The sequence below is a fragment of the Zootoca vivipara genome, chromosome 3 (genome assembly GCF_965207765.1).
Source record: "Zootoca vivipara chromosome 3, rZooViv2.hap1.1, whole genome shotgun sequence".
Taxonomy (NCBI): domain Eukaryota; kingdom Metazoa; phylum Chordata; class Lepidosauria; order Squamata; family Lacertidae; genus Zootoca; species Zootoca vivipara.
In genome coordinates, this window is record NC_142586.1 from 7966874 (window position 1) to 7988894 (window position 22021).

The window sequence follows — 22021 nt, forward strand, 5'->3', positions numbered from 1 at the left end:
TTTCCCCCTCTTTTGATATGAACTATGGCAGGTCACAGAATGGATAGAAGATACATGCAAAATATTGTAGAAACACCAGGGGACAACTAGGAACAGCCTGTCTCTAGACACAAATGTAAAACCTTGAACAGAAAATATTATTTCCAAGAGAGCTCAGAATAAAGACAGTAGAGCCACCATCGTTCCTAATCTCGAAATTTAAGGATTTGTGCTTTGTCACAGGATCAACCCCTTCCCACTCAGCCCACCTGATCACAGCCTACTCCAGGGGTGTCAAACTCAAATTCATCGGGGGCCGCATCAGCAGTTTGGTCACCCTCAAAGGGCCGGTTGTATCTGTAGGACTATGTGTCCACTCTTTATTATCATAAATTATTGTCACTGCATTCAATTATTACTGTTTTTTTGTAATAATGTAAGTAATAACTAGCTCTGAAAGCAGAAACATAGTCAGAATAATGGCAAGTAGATATTCAAATGTGCAATTATTGTACAATTTATTGAAAAATGATTTTTGGTAACTGCACTGGGTGGTGGAGGCTCGCTAGGGTTTCATGCAGGAGCTTTGCAGAGCTACTGGTACCTGGAGATGCTGGGGTCCTTCTGCATGCAGGACAGATGTTCTGCCAGTGAGCCACCACCCTTCACCAAAGGGACTGGCTGAGGTTGACTCACTGGAGCTGCTCTCCTGGTTCCAGGGTTTAAGGGCCAGAAGTATAAAGCAGCATCCTATGCTTCTGAGGAGAGGGAGAGGGAGGGGAGGGAGGAAGGAAGGAAGGAAGAAAAGAGGGAGTGGGAGGGAGAGAGGAAGGAAGGAAAGAGGGGAGAGAAAGAAGAGTAGGAAAGAAGGAAGGGAATAAAGAAGGAAGGAAAAAGAAAGAGGGAGAGAAGACGGAAAGGGAGAAAGAAGGAAGGAAGTAGAGCGGGAAAGAAAGAATAAGAATGAGGGAGAGGAAGAAAGATGGGAAGGACGGAAGGAAGGAAGGAAGGAAGGAAGGAAGGAAGGAAGGAAGGAAGGAAGGAAGAAAGAAAAGAGGGAGTGGGAGGGAGAGAGGAAGGAAGGAAAGAGGGGAGAGAAAGAAGAGTAGGAAAGAAGGAAGGGAATAAAGAAGGAAAGAAAAAGAAAGAGGGAGAGAAGACGGAAAGGGAGAAAGAAGGAAGGAAGTAGAGAGGGAAAGAAAGAATAAGAATGAGGGAGAGGAAGAAAGATGGGAAGGACGGAAGGAAGGAAGGAAGGAAGGAAGGAAGGAAGGAAGGAAGGAAGGAAGGAAGAAAAGAGGGAGTGAGAGGGAGAGAGGAAGGAAGGAAAGAGGGGAGAGAAAGAAGAGTAGGAAAGAAGGAAGGGAATAAAGAAGGAAAGAAAAAGAAAGAGGGAGAGAAGATGGAAAGGGAGAAAGAAGGAAGGAAGTAGAGAGGGAAAGAAAGAATAAGAATGAGGGAGAGGAAGAAAGATGGGAAGGACGGAAAGAAGAAAGGAAGAAAGAAAGAAAGGAAGGAAGAAAGAAAAGAGGGAGCAGGAGGGAGAGAGGAAGGAAAGAGGGGAGAGAAAGAAGAGTAGGAAAGAAGGAAGGGAATAAAGAAGGAAAGAAAAAGAAAGAGGGAGAGAAGACGGAAAGGGAGAAAGAAGGAAGGAAGTAGAGAGGGAAAGAAAGAATAAGAACGAGAGAGAGGAAGGAAGAAAGGGAAGGGGGGGTCTCCACCTTCATTCAGCGCCAGAAAAGAGCGCGAAGGGAACCAGGGGCAAAAAACATTTCCCGTGCAGCGTGAGGCAGCGGGTGTCCGTTTTAGGAGACGTGCGTAAAGCCTCAGAGTTGCACGTTCATGAGGCTGAGCCGCTGCTGAGCTCACGTTCATGGGGCTGAGCCGCGGCAGGAGGAGGAGGAGGTGGAGGTGAGGCAAGAGGAGGAGGCGGCTTGCCGGGTCAGTGCCCGGCAGCACCGTACGGAGAGTCCTGAGCCTCTGGGACGCAGCAGTGCTCTGTAGCACTTTGAATCCTCCTCCTCCACGCGGCGCTGCTGGGTGCTTTGTCTGTGCTTCAGCAGCAGCAGCAACAGCAGCAGCTGTTTCCAGGCGCCGAGCCGTGGCAGGAGGAGGAGGATTCAAAGTGCTACAGAGCACTGCTGCGTCCCAGAGGCTCGGCACTCTCCGTGCGGCGCTGCTGGGCGCTGACCTGGCAAGCTGCCTCCTCCTTCTCCTGCTGTGGCTCGGGGCGCTCCACGCAGCGCTGCTCCGGCCGCCTTTCTACCCCCCCCCTCAGGCCCCAGCTGTTTGTCGGCGCTTTGTCGGCTGGGTCCCGCTGGCTGGGGCGCTCGGCGGGCCACATGACGAGGTCTGGCGGGCCGGATTTGGCCCCCGGGCCTTGTGTTTGACACCCATGGCCTACTCCATTCAGCAGTTACCATTGCTATCATATAGTAGTTGACATCTTGAAATTCTTCTCTGTAGACTGACTATACAGACCTGCAGATCAATAGGTTAAGAATTACAGTACCTATTGATCTGCAGGTCATATGTTCTATGAGATTCGTTCCATTGCTTACAGACCAAGCCCAACACTGGACGCTATATCTGCTTAAATTTTGTGAAAGGAAAGACTGTGTCATATGTGCTTTGACTAAAGGCACACTGAGCGACTCTGATTGTGTGCACATGTATTAGACATAATGTCTGAATGGAGTCTGCAAGTGTACATATTGCACACATGTAAACTCTGAGCAGAGGTTAGGGTGACTGTGCATGTATTGGGGGTACTGCAGGCACAACCCCAAATTGCCCCCATATGTTTGATTGATGCATATGTTGTCTGAACAAAACTTACATAATCAAGAGAGGTAATCAAAAGCAAGAATAAAACACAGGCATGCTTGTGAAAGGTTATATTGTTCATTGTACATCAGGGCAGGGTGTGTGGGTGTGTATGTGTGTAAAACATGATATTCAATTGAGATGTTCCAATTTTCCACGTGTTCCAAGAATCCAGCTCTGCTAAAGTGGTAACTCAATATCAAATAGAATATTTCCCCATTACAAACAATTTCAGGCTAATGCTGGATTGCATCTATTGGAATCCTAAGCATACCTCTTCAGGAGCTTATATTTGAATAGACATTGGCCATATTTTTTTATTATTATCATCGTCATCATTAGAGTAAGGTTACCAGATGTCCCCATTTCCCAGAGATAGCCCCTGGATTTACAGCTTTCTAAGCATTCACATGTACATAGCAAACAATAAGTGTCCCCGGTTTCATTGGAAAAAATCTGGTAACCTTATCTAAGAGATGCTCTGATTGTCAAAAAAAAAAATCAAACTATTTAAAATAAGAAACAAAATGAAACATTCAAGAAATAGAAAGGAAAACTGTTCAAAGTCAGCAACAGCTAGCCAGATTTCAGTGACAGCCTTAGGCGTATCATGCTGTGTTTCCAATGTACACAGGACTCCATTATACCAGAGCACCAGGAGATGGAAACATGAGAAAAGGATTCCACGTTGTTAAGCGTCCAAAAGCCACATTAAAATCTTACAAGAGAAAACAAAAAGAGGTAAATGGTTTCAGTGTGTGTGTGTGTGTCTGTGTGTTTCAAATATAAACCCAGTACAGCACATATATTGGCTCTTCCCCTTTGTAGCTTAGAGTTTTCACACATACCACCTGAACTGGAATACAAACTTAATCTGTTCTGGAAGTCTGTTCTTAAACCAAAACCGTTCTTAAACTGAGGCGCACTTTCTCTAATAAGGCCTCCCGCCACCGGTGCCCTTCCACCATTCACTGGGAAAGTGGAAAACCGCTCAAACCCAGGCTTTCTAGGCATGGGACAAGCGGAAGTGTGGATGAGACAGCCCCATGGTTGTCACAGAGACCATCAAGTCCCAAGCTGGCCCATCTGAGGCAGCCTCAGCATGGATACTGAAGTCCCCCAAAACTACCATGAAAGGATTCTCCAAAACCACATCCAAGACTTCCACCAGCAGCTTAGTTAGGGAGTTTGTTGTGCATTGGGATGAATGGTACACTAACAACATCCCTGTTCTGTCTCATTGGCCCAACAACACAAACAAAGCACCACACCCAGGCACAGTGCAGATTGGCACTTGGCGGAGCTTCATGCTGGTGCATGTTCTGGGGGCGGGGCACGCCACCCAGAGGGGCGTGGTGCACAATATGGGGGCAGGGCGGGCAGCCACCCTGCCGCCCTCGGGATCGCGCTGCCTGGGGCAGAGTGCCCCCATCACCCCTCCCTTCCTACGCCCCTGCAGATTGGTCTCCAGGGAAAGGATATGGAATGTTTATGGATGACAGTGACCTAAACTGGGCTAGTGCTGCATCAAGCACCCGAGCATAGGGCCACCCAGTCAATTCACCCAGGTTTCAGTTTTGCATGCCAAGTCAGCGCTCTCATCTGCAAACAAATAATGGATAATAGATGTTTTGTTCTCGAAAGACCTGGCATTTAGCAGCAACACCACCAGACCAATGGGGCTCAGTAGACTGGCATTCCCACATTAGGAGACACAAAACAGAGAGGGCAATGGCTTTGATGTAACTGGCCAATATGGCACAACCTTAGCAACTGAACTTTTAACAAATGTGTTTTACGTAGTTTTAGACTCTAAATATGAAGCATCATGTCGTTTTACAATTTCCTGGAAGATCTGGGACCCCAGCAGGCTGGTTGCTCCTCCACAATCAGCAAATCCTAGTAATGGGAGAAAATGTGCCTTTTCCCCCCTTTAAGTGACACAAACGAAGAAACAGGCTGATTTGCCTATCCCTCTCTAGGGCTGCAAGAATGGCCTCAGATCACTGCATAGAGGCTGCCCTTGTGATTTGAGAAGGGCAAAGAATTAAAAGACAATGTTCTCTGAGAGTACTTTAATTTTTAAAAAAATCACACACATTTTGAAGCCAAAAGTCTAACTCTAAAGGAAGCATTTACATTCACATGTTAAGATCTATGTGAAACCTTAAAAGGTGGGAGGTGAAAACAAAACTATTGCTTACCTTTTCAATCGAAGCATTTCCAACCATTGAGGTTCCATTTATCACTACTGCATGATAATCAGTAATATACTGTTAACAAAAAAAAACAATATTTCGATTAAATATTCTATGTATCATTACAGAGGTATGCATGTTCATTGTTATACAGCAGTCTTTCCCAGCTTTGGTGCCTTTCCAATGCTTTGGTCTACAATTCCCACCAGCATGGTCAATAATCAGGGATAGTGGGAACTAAACTCTAAAACATCTGGAGGGCAGCTGTTTGGGGAAGACCGCTACACAGCTTGTGAATTCACATCCAGAGCTTCATACATATAATGAGGGAAACCACCACACACACTGATACAAATAAAATTAACACATTTGTCAAAATAGCATTCTTTTACCATTTAAAGCCTAGAGGTAGCCTCGCTGCTTTTTCCCCCACTGGTACTTCTGAACATTTCCTGACCTTCAATCATACATACACTGACCTAGCAACAAATCCCATTGAATGCAGTGTTATTTACTTTTGTAAGCATGCCTGGGATTTATATAATTAATAATAATAAGTTAATAATTAATTATAAATTAATAATAAATTAATAAATTATACCCCACCCATCTGGCTGGGTTGCCCCAGCCACTCTTATGTTATGTATCTTATAAAGACTTTAAGAAGATTTAATTCTAATCTATATCTTGTATGCAGAGGGTGAAATTAACACAAAATCATTGCTTACCTTTTCAATGGTAATGTTTCCAAAAGTTGCGTTTCTTACTATTGCTTTATAATCGGTGGCATACTGTAAATGCAAAAAGGATAAACAGTCCTATTTGATACATTGGTAGACAGATATACCGGCTCATTGTAAAGGCAGCTTGTAAACATCTCAGATCTCTTAAATGTAATTTTGGAAACTGCTACTCACATTGATGAGGCTCTTCTGATATTAAGAGGTCAGTTTTGCTCTCTAAATATCTTTGTGTTGTGTTTTGATGTGTGTTTTGTAAGACACTTTGTGGGAAATGTTTCTTAAAGAGCAGGTTAAACATCTTTTAAATTCAACAAATAAATAACATTGCTTTCGATATGTAGTCCCCTATATCCAGCTTTTCCTGTGGTTCAATGGTAGGTTGTGGCTGCCATATGCCCGGGATTTCCCAGACATTTCCGGGCTTTGATGGATTTCCTTAAAAATAGCTCAAAAACCTCAATTAATTTTTGGGGAGATTTGGGGGGGAAGGGGGGGAGGGGGGGACTCAACCACTTTTGTGTCCGGATTTTCATTTTTTGAAATATGGCAATCCTATAAGGTGCCCTATTTGCAGTTGGGATGTTCTCATGCCCTTGACCGTACCTGGATATTATTTTTCTCTTTTGACAGAGGCACACTGGTGCTGCATGCACAATGTCTATTGTCTGAGGAAGCAGTACAATCAGCATGTCTTCTGCTTTTTGAAGTAGTTGTGGATATTTCTTTGTAAAGCACTGTGAGGTTCTCTCTTTCTTTTTTTACACTCAAGCAGTATACAGGTAAAACTCAAAAAATTAGAATATCGTCAAAAAGTTCATTTATTTCAGTAATTCAACTTAAAAGGTGAAACCAATATAGAAGACAGTCCCATGACATGCAAAGCGAGAGATGTCAAGCCTTTCTTTGTTGTAATTGTGATGATTATGGCGTACAGCTGAAGAAAACCCCCAAATTCACAATCTCAGAAAATCAGAATAGTGTTTAGCTACTCAATCCATAACACCTGCAAAGGGTTCCTGAGCCTTTAAATGGTCTCTCAGTCTGCTTCAGTAGGAATCACGATCATGGGAAAGGCTGCTGACCTGACAGTTGTGCAGAAAGCCATCATTGAGACCCCCCATAAGGAGGGAAAGCCTCAAAAGGTAATTGCAAAATAAGCTGAATGTTCCCAAAGTGCTGTATCAAAGCACATAAATGGAAAGTTATGTGGGAGGGGAAAGTGTGGAAGAAAAAAGGTGCACAAGGAGCAGGGATGACCACAGCCTGCAGAGGATTGTCAGGAAAAGACTATTCAAACGTGTTGGGGACTTTCACAAGGAGTGGACTGAGGCTGGAGTTAGTGCATCAAGACAGAGCCACCCCACACAGACGGATCCTGGAGATGGGTTTCAAATGTCGTATTCCTCTTGTCAAGCTGCTCCTGAACAAGAAACAATGTCAGAAGCGTCTTACCCGGGCTAAAGAAAAAACAGAACTGGTCTGTTGCTCAGTGGTCCCAAGTCCTCTCTTCTGATGAGAGCAACTTTTGCATCTCATTTAGAAACCAAGGACCCAGAGTCTGGAGGAAGAATGGAGAGGCACACAATGCCAGTGTGAAGTTCCCACAGTCTGTGTTGATTTGAGGAGCCATGTCATCTGCTGCTGTTGGTCCACTGTGCTTCATTAAGTCCAGGGTCAATGCAGCCGTCTACCAGGAGATTTTGGAGCACTTCATCATGCTTCCTTCTGCAGATGAGCTCTATGGGGATGCTGACTTCATTTTCCAGCAGGACTTGGCACCTGCCCACACTGACAAAAGTACCAAAACCTGGTACTTTTGCCCATGGGATTACTGTGTTTGATTGGCCAGCGAACTCGCCTGACCTGAACCCCATAGAGAATCTATGGGGCATTGCCAAGAGAAAGATAAGAGACATGAGACCGAGCAATGCAGAAGAGCTGAAGGCCACTATTGAAGCATCCTGGTCTCCCATAACACCTCAGCAGTGCCACAGGCTGATAGCATCCATGCCACGCTGCATTGAGGCAGTAATTGCTGCAAAAGGGGCCCAAACAAAGTACTGAGTACATATGCATGCTTCTACTTTTCAGAGGTCCGATGTTGTTCTATTTGCAATTCTTGTTTTATTGATTTCATTTAATATTCTAATTTTCTCAGATTGTGAATTTGGGGTTTTCTTCAGCTGTATGCCATAATCATCACAATTACAACAAATAAAGGCTTGACATATCTCACTTTGCATGTAATGAATCTATCTCCTATATTGGTTTCACCTTTTAAGTTGAATTACTGAAATAAATGAACTTTTCGACAATATTCTACTTTTTCGAGTTTCACCTGTATATGTGTGGTGTGCTATGAAATAAATAATATCCATAGTTAAACAAATAAAAACAGCTCTGCTCCTTTGCTTTCATTCCATGGCAACCTCATACAGGAAAGCCCTTATGCCTTTCTTTCAACCTTCAACCAATCAAAGCTTCTGTTTCCCAATAAAAGGTGACTTTAGTTTCCCAATAAAAGGTGCTAGTCATTTCTGGAGCACCTTGTTGGCACTTTTGATTTCTAATCTTGGCCACTGCCCACATCTGCCACAAAAAGCAGGATCAGGTCCAACAGCACCCCCAACCTCCTCAGCTAATTGCAAAAAGGCACCACGATTCCTTTGTTTACATTGCAAAGCACTATCATTAGATCACAACAAGCAGCAGTCATCTGAGCTGCGAGTTGCCTGCTGGCCAAGAAAAGTGCAGAGAATGCCAGCCACTCTCGATAGGAGTTGCCTCAGAGGTCACTCTAAATCTCTTGTTGACTATCTGGGCGTGCATGTGTCTGTTACGTTAAAATAAATAAATAGATTTATGATTCTGGAGGCAGACCCCTTGCCTCCCTACCCCACATTTATCCATGAATGAAAGCCACGCTGTTTCATTAGCTAATAGAAAGGACTGTGGTTTATCAAGCTAGTATTTGTAGTCGGAAGGGACCACAAGGGCCATCTAGTCCAACCTCCGCAATGCAGGAATTTTTTCCCAAGGTGGGGCTTGAACCCACGACATGGTTGAAATATTATGCTGATATGCAGCAACGCCTCAGAGCCGTCGTTACTGCGGCCATGCCTTGCCTCACCCTCGCCCGCCCTGCCACCCCCTCTCGCCTGCCCAACCCTCCCGTCCTCTTGCTGCAGAGTTCCAGCATCACAGCGTCACCCAGAGGCACCCACAAATATGACTTATTCCTCTCTCTATTTCTTCCTTCCTTCCCTCCCTCTTCCATCCTTAATAAAATACTGGGGGGGGCAGATAAGCCCCACATAGAAAGCCCATCAACATGGGGGGGATGACTCTTTCAAATACGGTATTTACCAGTAATTGGGGGGGGGCACCTAGGCCTCTAGGAGTTGGCTGCTATGCCTAGGAGTAGGACAATTCAAGAAAGCAGAATGATGCATATGCTATGGTAATATATCAATAGAATCATGGAATTGTAGTCGGAAGGGACCACAAGGGCCATCTAGTCCAACCCCCTGCAATGCAGGAATTTTTTCCCAAGGTGGGGCTTGAACCCACAACATGGTTGAAATATTATGCTGATATGCAGCAACGCCTTGGAGCCGTCGTGACTGCGGCCGTGCCTTGCCTCGCCCATCCTGCCACCCCCTCTCGCCTGCCCGACCCTCCCGTCCTCTCCAGCCAAGCAGGATAGCCACCGACGCTGTCAGCCCCAGAGGCACAAGGTGGCTGCTGCCGCCACCGCCACAATGTCGTCAGGCCAGCTGGCCCTGTAGCCCCACCCACGTTCCCACTTCGTGGCCCCGCCCCTGAACGACCATGGCTCCCCCCCCCTAGTTTTGATCCTGGCTACACCCCAAATATCACAGGAGTATTTAAAATGAGAGTTGTCAAACTGATCTGTAGTTAAAAGTAGAAGTCGGAGAATGTGTCCTCTTTTTTGCTCTTCAAAATATGGCAACCCTAGTGGGAGAGCAGACACTGAACATTTATACTAACTTTGTGTTTGCTAAGGGTGAGAATATAGGGATGCGGGTGGCGCTGTGGTCTAAACCACAGAGCCTAGGGCTTGCCGATCAGAAGGTCAGTGGTTCAAATCCTCACAACGGGGTGAGCTCCTGTTGTACGGTCCCTGCTCCTGCCAACCTAGCAGTTCGAAAGCACGTCAAAGTGTAAGTAGATAAATAGGTACCGCTCCGGCAGAAAGGTAAACGGCATTTCCGTGCGGTACTCTGGTTCGCCAGAAGCGGCTTAGTCATGCTGGTCACATGACCCGGAAGCTGTCTGCGGACAAACGCCGGCTCCCTCAGCCAAAGAGCGAGATGAGCGCCGCAACCCCCGAGTCGTCCATGACTGGACCTAATGGTCAGGGGGACTTTTACCTTTAAGGGCGAGAATATGAAACTAAAAGAAATAACTGATAAATTTGAAGAATGCAGTATGCCTAAAAAGAATGGTGTTTCTGAAAGAAATATGCATTCAAAAAGCAAACTATTGATCAGTATGTTACAGAACTAAGGAGGCTGTGTAAGAACTGTAGTTTTGGTGACTTGAAATACTCTCTGATAAGTGGTGGAAATTGAATAATTTGTGGAATCAGAGGTAATGTTCTCAGACAGCAGCTGCTACATGAGGGAGACCTGTCAGGTATATGTGGGATAATATTCCAGTTCAAGAAAAGGGAGAAAAATAATTCTGAAATAGCCAGATTCTCCCAGCGTCACAGAAATACATCATGGTAATGTCAGAATGTCCAGCTATTGTAGTATTGCTAGTGGGTAGCTTCTCATCAAGAGGTTATGCACTAGATAAAAAGGAAGAATTCAGTGCTGAAATTCTTCCATTAGTCTGTCTTCAGCATGTTGAAATTGCTAGATATCCAAATTCATTGCGCCCTCCACAACATTTGTGCAAACAGTCCTCTTCTAAATCTGAGTCTATATATTTCCGCAACCCCTCATTCATCTCAATTAGTGAACTACTATACTTAGTTGAACTACACTATATGCTAAATTCAGTGACTATTTAAACTGGTACATAAACAGTAACAAGTAAATGATCAATTGCCTTAATAATCTTAATAATAATAATAATAATAATAATAATAATAATAATAATAATAATTTGTTTTCTTAATCATCCAGGGTAAAGAATTGTAGGTACTATCATGTCTCAGTGAAAGCCATAGCTGCCAAGTTATCCCTTTTTTAAAGGGATTTTCCCTTATGCTGAATAGGCTTCCTCGCGAGAAAAGGGAAAACTTGGCAGCTATGGTGAAAGCATATCAAAGACATGATCCCCTTAGGAATTGAGTTGGTTTTTTGTTTTCTGTTTCTTGGTCACATGCTTCAGAAATCTCAATCCAAAGAAAATGCATATGAAACTTACCGATCGAAAGGCTGCAGCAACAATATTTGCTGGAAACAAGTTTCTGGGTAGGTGGGAACCAAAAAAAAGGAAAAAGAGAAGAAAAACAAAGATTAGAATTTAATGACAGCTTATCAACTTAATTATTTCTTTTCCCATTAGTACAACATTATGCCTATATAGTAGGATTAGGGCATTAATTCAGCATTAACAATGTACAATGCCATATAATCACTTCTTGGCTCAATCTTATTAGGCCTCAGCAGACACGCATGCTGTTGCAGAATATAGGAATGAACTAGTTGAATCAATAACTATTTTCTCAAAACTGTCATGTGACAATTCCCCACCATAGGGAACATCTAACTTTTTAAAAAGAGCCATCGTTAAACTGGCATCCTGGGATTCCACAGATGTCATTAGGTTAGTCCCTTGGCCGATCCACTGAGTCCAGACTTTTCTTAATGCTTCCCCAAATAATGTCCTGCCTCAATCTGCTTGTCGCCGCCACACCCACCCTGCAAGGAAGGACAATCTGCTCCAACTCAGCATGGCAACAAGACTAGACTCTATCTGTTGGCCAGCAAAGAAGCAGACACATCAATGCTTGTTTCCACTTCCTTCCCTCTTCCTTTTCCCCTCTGTATCTTATCTATTAGATCAGGCTTCAACCGTGGCCCTCTAGATGTTTAGAGACTACAATTCCCATCATCCCTGACCACTGGTCCTGCTAGCTGGGGATCATGAGAATTATAGGCCAAAAACATCTGGAGGGCTGAGGTTGAGGAAGCCTGTCTTAGAAAAGGTTAGGCATTTTGTGTCATTGTTACTACAACTACTGCTACATTTAACTTTGCTGTGTAATTCAAAGATAACGTGTGTCTAGTTAGACTGCAAAGATTGGTGGCAGCGTGAATGTACACAAAGCTCCAACGTTTTATGCAGCCAAATAAGTTTGGGATTAGTTTAAAGAAACTTGTTTGGAATACATCTGAAAAATACAGTCTGATACATTTTGTAAAGTTTGAAATAGAACAATACTTCAAACCCTCTGAATTATTTCCCTTCGTTTCTGGTTGAGTAGGGGTAGAAAAGCAAGAACAGGAAAACTCAGACGCTGTCAGAAGCAGTTTTCTGGGCAGTTGTGTGCATGGCTGCTCATGGCTGTGGGAAAGTTCATTCAGTGTGAGTTGAGTAAAGAATTTGAGATCAGGCAGCTTATCTGTGGTTTAGATAATCTGTGGTTACACACACAGTGAGCTAATTTGTGCTGTTCATAGTTGATTTGAAAGAAAAGAAAATAAATGTATCTGTTACTTTTCTATGCTCAAAGCAACATACTTTCATATGAACCTGCCTGGGCTTTGAGATCTTTGGGGAGGAGGCCCTTCCCAGGGTCCCACCACCCTCCCAGGCATGCTTGGTGGCGAAAAGGAGAGGGCCTTCCTAGCGGCTGCTCCCACACTTTGGAACTCCCTCCCTGAAGAAGCTAGGCTGACTCCCTTCCTGTTGTCTTTCTGCCAGCAGGTGAAGACTGCTTTGGGGAACTGGCTGCTTTTAATGAAATGGTGCTGTGCTGTTTTTATTCTAATTATTGGTATGGTTTTACTAGATTTTATATATGTATTATATAGTTTTAAATTCTATCAAACGTTTAATCGTTTTTCAACAGTTTCTTTTTCTATGTTTTTAGCAGTTGTTATTTTTCTATCTGTAAGCTGCCTTGAGTCCCATCTGGGGGGAAAGTAGGGTATAAATAAATAAATAATAAGCATAAAGCTACATCAGATATAGATAGATAGATAGATAGATAGATAGATAGATAGATAGATAGATAGATAGATATATATATATATATATATATATATATATATATATATATATATATAATCCTACAGCCAGGTCTACTCTGCAGTGTTTGGCAAAAAGGAAGCAAGAGGAAGCTGAGCGGGGATTTGTTTTCCTGTTTAAAACAGGGACAGTATAGCTTAAGGAAAGGCAACTAGAGGCACACGGTATAATAATAATAATAATAATAATAATAATAATAATAATAATAATAAATTTTATTTATACCCCGCCCTCCCCAGTCAGAACCGGGCTCAGGGCGGCTCACACCAATAAAACCACAATAAAACATAAAAAGCAATTAATTAAAATACAGATTAAAATACAGTATTAAAATTTAAAATGCAGCCTCATTTTGAGTAGTCAAATTCAAGCCATGAGGGAGGAAAAACGCAGGGGTCAGACTAAGTCCAACCCAAAGGCCAGGCGGAACAGCTCTGTCTTGCTTGCCCTGCGGAAAGATGACTAATCCCGCAGGGCCCTGGTCTCCTGTGAAAAGAGCGTTCCACCAAGTTGGAGCCAACACTGAAAAAGCCCTGGCCCTAGTAGAGGCCAATCTAGCCACCTTATGGCTCGGGACCTCCAGAATATTGTTGTTTGTGGACCTTAAGGTCCTCCGCGGGGCATACCAGGAGAGGCGGTCCCGTAGATACGAGGGTATCAAGACCATTGCCACCCCAAAATCACAGCAGAACTGAAGGCTCTGTATTATGCACTTCCGCTTCTTTCTTCTCTTGGCATCAGTATGAACTAAGGAGCAGGCAAGGGCTTCTTTAATATTCTCCAACTTTGTATGAACAACAACGCTCCAGTTGCTTATATTTTAACTTGCCAGCGCTTCATTGCAGTGGTGCATTAGAAGGGTTCTGTTAAAGTGCTCTTTGCCATGTCTCAGCTTATATAGGGAATCAATTGGTTAAAAATATCGCTCACATTATAAAAGTTATTTTCTAACAAGGGAGGGTGGCACAACGTAATCAGTGTGCGTCAAAACAATCCTAGCTGTTTTCTACTACATCAGCAGCAGCACATCTGTCCCCATCATATAGTTCATACAAATGCAGGTCCGGCACACAAATGCAATGCAGGCACCACATATTTGAACCGCAAAACATTCCACTCTGTTCTAGGCTGCAAGGGTGGATACTTGGTCTAGCCTGAGCTGATGCTACACTGCAATATAATACACGAAGGGCTCATCCACCGGTGCCTAGAAAGAAAGCATGGATCTGAGCAATTTTCCACTTGTCCTGTGCTTTCTATGCATGGGTCCAAATTTTGCCTTTTTCCCACCCTTTCCCCCTGGAAAACACACTCATTAGCACTGGATCAGAACAAACAGGAATCTGTGGAAAACCCACTTGCCCTTTATTCTGATTCAGAGCTCATCTGTGAGTTTCCCTGGGGGGAAGCAGAGGGGCAAAAGAAAGTGTGGATGAGCCGTTAGAAGCAGAAGAGTGGTCCACACAGAGGTCCCTCAGCACATTATTTCTGCATGCAGAAGGTGGTGCTAGTTACGAGCACAGGAAAGCTGAGAGTTTCTAGCATTTAGCAAGTTGAATTTCAGTCAACCAATGGACAGATTGTGTCAAAAACACTGTAGTCAAGCTACATACCATATGTTAACTAATCAGCACCAAGAAAATGCCAGTCAGGGATATATTTATTATGAATGTGACCAGAGCTTTTTCAGCTGGAACTCACAGGAACTCAGTTCCAGCACCTCTCAGGTGGGCACGATTGCTATTCTGAGAGAACAAGGGAGGTGTTCATGGTGAGTTCCAGCACCTCTTTTTCCAGAAAAATAACACTGAACGTGACAATTTCAAAGTCCTCCCCAAATAAAGAATGTGTGGATAACATTTGTACTTGAAGATCTACTGCCCCCTTGCAAAAGAAAAAAATAATAGTATTTTTTAATGAGGGTTTTTTTATTGAGGGGTGTTGTCCTGAAATCCATGAGTGTTCATTTATCTGCAAAAATTTAGCACAGTACTGAAAATTAAATGTTAAGTAAAATTTAAAAAAGGAAACACCTTCCAGTTTGAGTGGACAACATTGGCTGGGGGGTAGGGTGCTAAATGACAAAGTAGAGACACTGCTAAAAGTACATTTGAGTTGATTTTACCTGACTGCACAGGCAGAAATGCAACCTTCTACATCAGAGTTTTCCAAACTTTCCATGTTGGGGACACACTTTTTAGGCATGTGTCATTTAGCAACACAGTACATAATGCAGTTTTACTAGCAAACCGGAGGTTAAACTAACCCCTTTCTAGCCCCAGGAGGATCACAGGGAGCGTTCGTGCGACATGTCTGCACACTGCAGCCGACACACTAACATGTCACGACACACAGTTTGGAAAGCTCTGCTCCACATTTATTCAGACATAGGCGCTACTGCATTCAGCAGGGTTTTTACTCCCTAGCAAGTGCAAAATCAATGTCTGATATGATTATCTCACTATAAATCAATGTGCCCCAGTTAACAGTTAAGCATCAAAAGCTGCCGGGCAGGAACTAGGTAATACAGGAGATGCATAAGTGCTGCTGAAAACAACGGCACATCACCAACTCTTCTCTCTCACAATAGCATTCAACTAATGCCTCAATTTTATCACAGAACAAATTGCGAGGACAAGTAACCACATATTATTTGGAGAAATGGGTAAAGGTCAGAATTCTACACATACAAAATGCTGTTCTCAAGTGTGACGTGGAGTAAAATAGGGATATGTGGCTAATATACCTTGATGCTTCAAAGAGACAGAGAGAAAAGGGTTGTTGATGCAGGCTATCAAGCATAGGGGATGTTAAATTAAGAAATATGAAGCAAGAGGTAGTCGTAAACACTCTAGGGCTTTATAGGTTAAATCTGGCAGTCAAAATCAGGCCCAGAAACTGACTGGGAGCCAAAGCAGCTGCTCAGGCTTAGTATGGTCAAACCACCCAATCAGTAATCCTTGCTGCTCTAGGTTGAGCCAACTTCTGCTTCTGATCCATTTTCAAAGGCAGCCCCAAGTACAACACATCACAAAAGTCTAAGGGCACTTCTACCTGACCTGTTCGTTGATCATTCTCATCCAAATTTATTTGCAGGGACATAAGACCCAGGTGGCGCTGTGGTTAAACCACAGAGCCTAGGGCTTGCTGATCAGAAGGTCGGCGGTTCGAATCCCTGTGACGGGGTGAGCTCCCGTTGCTTGGTCCCAGCTCCTGCCAACCTAGCAGTTCGAAAGCACGTCAAAATGCAAGTAGATAAATAGGAACCGCTACAGCGGGAAGGTAAACAGCGTTTCCATGTGCTGCTCTGGTTTGCCAGAAGCGGCTTTGTCATGCTGGCCACATGACCTGGAAGCTATACGCCGGCTCCCTCGGCCAATAATGCGAGATGAGCGCGCAACCCCAGAGTCGGTCACGACTGGACCTAATGGTCAGGGGTCCCTTTACCTTTACCTTTTAAGAAAACACTGGTTATTTAATAGATATTTGTTCTGGTTTATTGGAGAGGAGGGTTAGATCATGTTACATCAATGGAAGTGTTATCTCCCACTTTCCCCAACTTTCCTTATCTCAAAAAGTCTGATATTTTGAGGAAGCAGGTTTGTTGCACAATACCTCCCAACCAACTCTAATTGTGCAACCTGAATTTGCTGGTCTGTAACTGGATCCCCCAAATCAGTGCTGGATTACCAAATAAGCAGAGTAGGCGCTGGCCTGTGGACCCCCACACCTTTTAGTAGCCCTGTGACAGCGGATCACAACGGTATTCATTTGATCTTGAAAGAAAATGACAATCAAGCTTTCTTAGTTCAATGTTATCCCACTAAAGAGCGCACATGGAGGGGGCCCTGAGATTTCAATTGCCTAGGGGCCTCCAGAGGGTTTAATCCAGCACTATCCCAAATAAAATAGCAGTAGTCTGTTAGCAACCTAAGTGGGAGGTTAGGTTAGCTTAACTGTGACTACACTATCTTAAGCCAGATATGGTCGCAGCAGCTGGTGCCCAGTTGAAGCTGATAAAAGTTGCTTTGAGTGCTTAAGGACAATGTGGGATCCCCAAACTGCAGACCTGATCTTTTAGGGGGAGAGTGCAACCACTTCCAGAACAGTATGAGTATCACTCACCCAGCAGGCCAACCACCCACCAATAGTAGATCTGTCTTGTCAGGACTGAGACTGAAATCCTAACCTGTTACCTGGGACAAGACAGGTGCCCTTGATAGCTGCAGAGGCTCCTGCACAGATCAATTATTTCCAGGGGTGCTATCCCCCCATATTTTCAAGGATGGCCCCACCACGAATTCTGGGGCGATCCTCAAAAGGACACACCGGCATGAAGCGTCTTCATGCTGGCTGGCACGTCTTTGTGCTGGTGTGTCCCTTTCACAAAAGGTACCCTGCAGAGGTGGCCTCGGCCCTGCAGTGGCGAACAAAAGGTGAGACAGCTGGCGGGGGCCATATTGGCCTGGTCAAGTTGTGTGACGTCATGCACATACAACGCCCCCCCCCCAATGTTGGGAGCAACTTGGCACACTTGCCCTATGTTGTTTAATATCTGAGAGAAGTCATCCAGAGATTTGAGTCGAGATGTAACCAGTACATGAACAAAACCCAGCTGTGTCCCTTTTCCATCAGATGCAAGCAAGTCTGTGAATGGTCAGAATCAGGGCTTGGATATGGTAATGCATTGAATGGAGATGAATAAACTTCTCTTTTGTCTGAATACATTTTATTGTTGTTGTTGTTGATTTCATAAAAAGAGATACAAAAATTATTAACAAATTTTTTTTGTCCATACATCACTATGGAGTGATGTATGGAAGTGAGAGCTGGACCACCAAGAAGGCTGATCGCCGAAGAATTGATGCTTTTGAATTACGGTGCTGGAGGAGACTCTTGAGAGTCCCATGGACTGCAAGAAGATCAAACCTATCCATTCTTAAGGAAATCAGCCCTGAGTGCTCACTGGAAGGACAGATCGTGAAGCTGAGGCTCCAATACTTTGGCCACCTCATGAGAAGAGAAGAATCCTTGGAAAAGATCCTGATGTTGGGAAAGAATGAGGGCACTAGGAGAAGGGGACGACAGAGGACGAGATGGTTGGACAGTGTTCTCGAAGCTACGAACATGAGTTTGACCAAACTGCGGGAGGCAGTGGAAGACAGGAGTGCCTGGCGTGCTCTGGCCCATGGGGTCACGAAGAGTCGGACACGACTAAACGACTAAACAACAACAACAACAACAACAATTTTTTTTGTCCAGACTAAAAAATTAATCTAGATAAAATAAAAATATAGAACCAGAGGAAAAGAAAGAAAAAAGAGAGAAGAGAAATAGAAAGAGAGAAAGGTGAATAAACTTCTGAGTAGAGATGCTTTTAGGATTGTGTTGTGAGACTCTGATTCTTCACCTTCATTCATTCCATTACCACACAATCTGTTTCATCCACGGCTGTGTACACATTTCCAGCTTAAAACACAGCTATGTGATTCTATTGCTCAGGTCACATCAAGCTGGTTTTGGGGGGTGGGTTGCATCAAAATATAATTTTTCACAATAAATGACAGGATATCTGATTGATACGCAAGACCTTCACAGAGTCTTGCAAATACATTACAGCATTGCTACCCAGACTTCTATGGAATTCCCCCACCCTGCCCCGATTGTAAAGGGTCCCACAACACCAGAGAAAGCTCCTTTTGATGACACTGAGAACTATGGTGAAGGAAAAAAGTTTATTTGCTTCTGTCACTACCATGAGTAGGCCTGATAACAGGCTGTCCCTTGTGTTCAACCCAATTCATCATGCATTTTGCTCCACTTGCTTTTCAGCCATCTTTGACTAGCATCATAGCCCTCAGCTCAGGTACAAACCAAGCCTTGGATCTGCTCAGTGGAAGAGGATGTCTAGGGTCTCTCCAATCCAGAGAGGAACTAGGGCTTCAAAAGCAGCATCTGCCACTAGACCTGGAAAAACTCTCCAAAGCCTTCAGTGGACCATGTTAACAGATCCTCCACCCTTCCAGAGGGAACAGGTGCCAAAAGCTTAAACCTCCACAAGATATAATCTGACCACAACAAAGGAGATTAATTATGAGACACATAATGAGAATCACAAGCCAGAAGCATTAAAATAATACAGATAAGAATACAGATAAAAAAGCACATGGTGTTTCCAAAAACCAAATGTTGGCCATTGAAATAGAAACAATAACTTGACCAAGCCTTATCCTATCCCCTGGTTATTATTCCAACCCTATTCCAACCCAGGATATGCTTCATGAGTGGAAGCAGACTCTGATCCATTAATAGTTCATGCCACAAAAAAAAAATATCTGTTAGTGTTCAACTTAAACTTTAATGTGTCACAAGCCTTTCTTGTTTTTGCTTCAACAGAGAAATGCTGCCTTCCCCCCCCCTCTGGAGTTAGCATTAAAATGAATGCTTCTTTAGCCATACTCTTCTGTAAACCAACATGAATTTTTGCCAGTGTTTCTTGGACTATGAAACGCTTGAAAGCACAAAGAACTTAATCAGGCACCCCCAAACTCTGCCCTCCAGATGTTTTGGGACTACAACTCCCACCATCCCTGACCACTGGTCCTGTTAGCTAGGGATGATGGGAATTGTAGTTCCAAAACAGCTGGAGGGCCGAGTTTGGAGGTGCCTGGCTTAATCCTGCTCAGTCCTGCCCATTTTGGCCTTTAGATTGCGCTGACCATGCACTAAACAGCTGAAGTACAAGCACCTATGCTGGAAATAATGCACTGGCCACCTTTCTAGAAACAAGCTGTCAAATCCTTATTTAATTCTCTTAATCACAATAACTGGCACTCATAGCAACACACTAGTTCACTAGCTCCAAGTACCGTACCTTTTACTAAGACCAAGGTTTCTAACTATTAACAAACTGGGCAGAGAGGACGGCTCGATAACAGAAGCCTAGTATGCGTGTGTCACTTTTTTTTTTTTTACAGGCAGGAATGTCCAGGGTTCTAATCTCGAAATGTCAGTCACGTCTGGAGTTCCACAGAGTCTGGCAGAAAGCACACTAGGTTAGCAAAGGGCTTTAAAAAAAAACTGCATAGATGCTACTCTCCCAAAATGGGAGAATATGAGCCAGGAAGACAACACACGTGGCATTCATAATTACAGGTAGGTAGCCGTGTTGGTCTGCCATAGTCGAAACAAAATAAAAAAATTCCTTCCAGTAGCACCTTAGAGACCAACTAAGTTTGTCATTGGTATGAGCTTTCGTGTGCATGCGCACTTCTTCAGATACAGTGGCATTCATGACTTTGCTCCTGTGCCTCCTGACTCCGGTTCACAGAGGGAAGCCCAGCTCAGCTCCTTACCTTGCTAAGTCCAGAAACGAGTCCACCGTGTCCTTGCCGGTGTGCGAGATGTCATCCAAGCCCAGGGAATTTTTGTTGAGGTTCCCCGCGCCCACGCCAGGTTTGATGATGAAGGCCAGGGCAATGCCGAGGGCTGCGGCGAGCAGGGTGGTGATTAAGAAATAGGCGACGGCGATGCCCCCCAGCTTGCCCAGCGACCTGGTGTCGAGGCTGGCGGCGCCCGAGACCAGGCTGCACACCACCAGCGGCAGGATGATCATCTTGAGCATGCGGAGGAGCATCTCCCCCGGGAAGGCCAGGTAGGAGATGTGCGCCTGGCTGAGATGCATGCGCCGAACTAGGGTGCCCATGAGCACGCCGAGGAGCACCCCGGACACGGTCAGTATCACCATGCTGTTCCTCCTCAGGAAGCCCGCGAAGCCCCGCAGGTGGAAGAGCTTCAGGCGGGGCCGACGCGCCCCTTCATCCCCGGCCTCGAAGCCCGACACCACCGTCGCCTCCAGGTAGCCATTCCGGCTCTCGTTGGGCTTCTCCATGCTGCCCGGCGCGCGGAGACGTCGGCGGGCGAGGAGGAGTCGGGGAGACGCTGCCCGGAACGCTGTGGGAGCTTTCTAAGCGGTGTTCGTCCTTCCCGGCCGGACCGAAGCGCCGCACGCGCCCTCACAGGGTCTTTTACGCGCGGCAGGCAGGCAAGCCAAGGCGCTCGCCGGCTGAAGCGGCTGTGAGGCGCGACCAAGGTGGGTCAGTGCCTACCGGCTCCGCTCCTCGCCTCTCTCTCCCACCCAACCAGGATGATGCAAGGCGAAGGCTGTCTGGGCTCAGCTCCCGCTGCCCCTTCCCACTCGGAAGGCTCCTCCCATCACATGCACCCCCTCCCCTCGTCTTTGGTACAGGCTCATTACACGGTAAGTGGAGGGGTTTGTAACCCCGGACTCCGAAAAAGAAGCAATAAACGGGGGGGGGGGTGACGAGAGGGTGGAGCCAAATAGGCTGGTAGGGGGCGGGTGCAGGGAAGCAGGAGCGGCGACTGCGCTTTGAACCTGCTGTCAGTCAGCAGGGGCTGGAAATGCAGACTTTCCCCCCCTTGGCTCGTTTGCCTGGTCGCCCGTACGGGGTTCCCACCGGAGAGGCGGAGACTTATCAATGCCGTTAGAGTTTTATTTTGGGCGCCTCCGTTCTCCTCCTACTTTTCCCCATAAATGGTGGCCGAGACGACAGAAGGTAGCAGCGCGTCACGCTCTATCCGAGGCGCGTGGAAGTGGAATGAAGCGGCTGGAAGAGAATCGCAGGGTGGCATAATGAGGCCGTACCACTTTTGGAGACGGGGGTGGGGGTGGGCGTATTTGAATGGCCGCGCACGCTTTTAAAATAAGAGACTCCCACCCAATAATAATAATAATAATAATAATAATAATAATAATAATAATAATAATAATAATAATAAACAGAGAAAATCTGGTCGCCTGACGGTCTTCTATTTGCAGGGTGGTTTTAAAAAGCAGGAGAAAGGTCAAAAGATGGTCCTGTGGTCATAGGCGAAATGTGCAAATATCGTGGTCTGAAATGGTGCAGCCCTTTGCAAGGCCCTCGCCATTCGACCACTTCATTAGGCTGCGTGGGCAGTGGACGAGGCCCAATCGCTGCTCATCCCGTGGAATCCCACCCAATCCGAGAAGGGATTCCCTGAGAG

General features: G+C 45.1%; 1 protein-coding gene across 2 annotated transcripts in view; it reads right to left on the reverse strand.

Moving 5' to 3' along the window:
- The window catches only part of SLC1A4 (solute carrier family 1 member 4), a 35764-nt gene extending 14897 nt beyond the window's left edge, over positions 1-20867 (reverse strand). For both annotated transcript variants that reach the window (XM_088667141.1, XM_035110263.3), the window contains exons 1-4: positions 20332-20867; positions 11147-11189; positions 5732-5794; positions 5010-5078 (exon numbers count right to left, since the gene is read on the reverse strand). In XM_088667141.1, coding sequence (XP_088523267.1) covers positions 5010-5078; positions 5732-5794; positions 11147-11189; positions 20332-20867 — 711 coding nt within the window. The remainder of the gene's footprint in view (positions 1-5009; positions 5079-5731; positions 5795-11146; positions 11190-20331) is intronic.
- Between the last annotated feature and the right edge of the window lie 1154 nt (positions 20868-22021).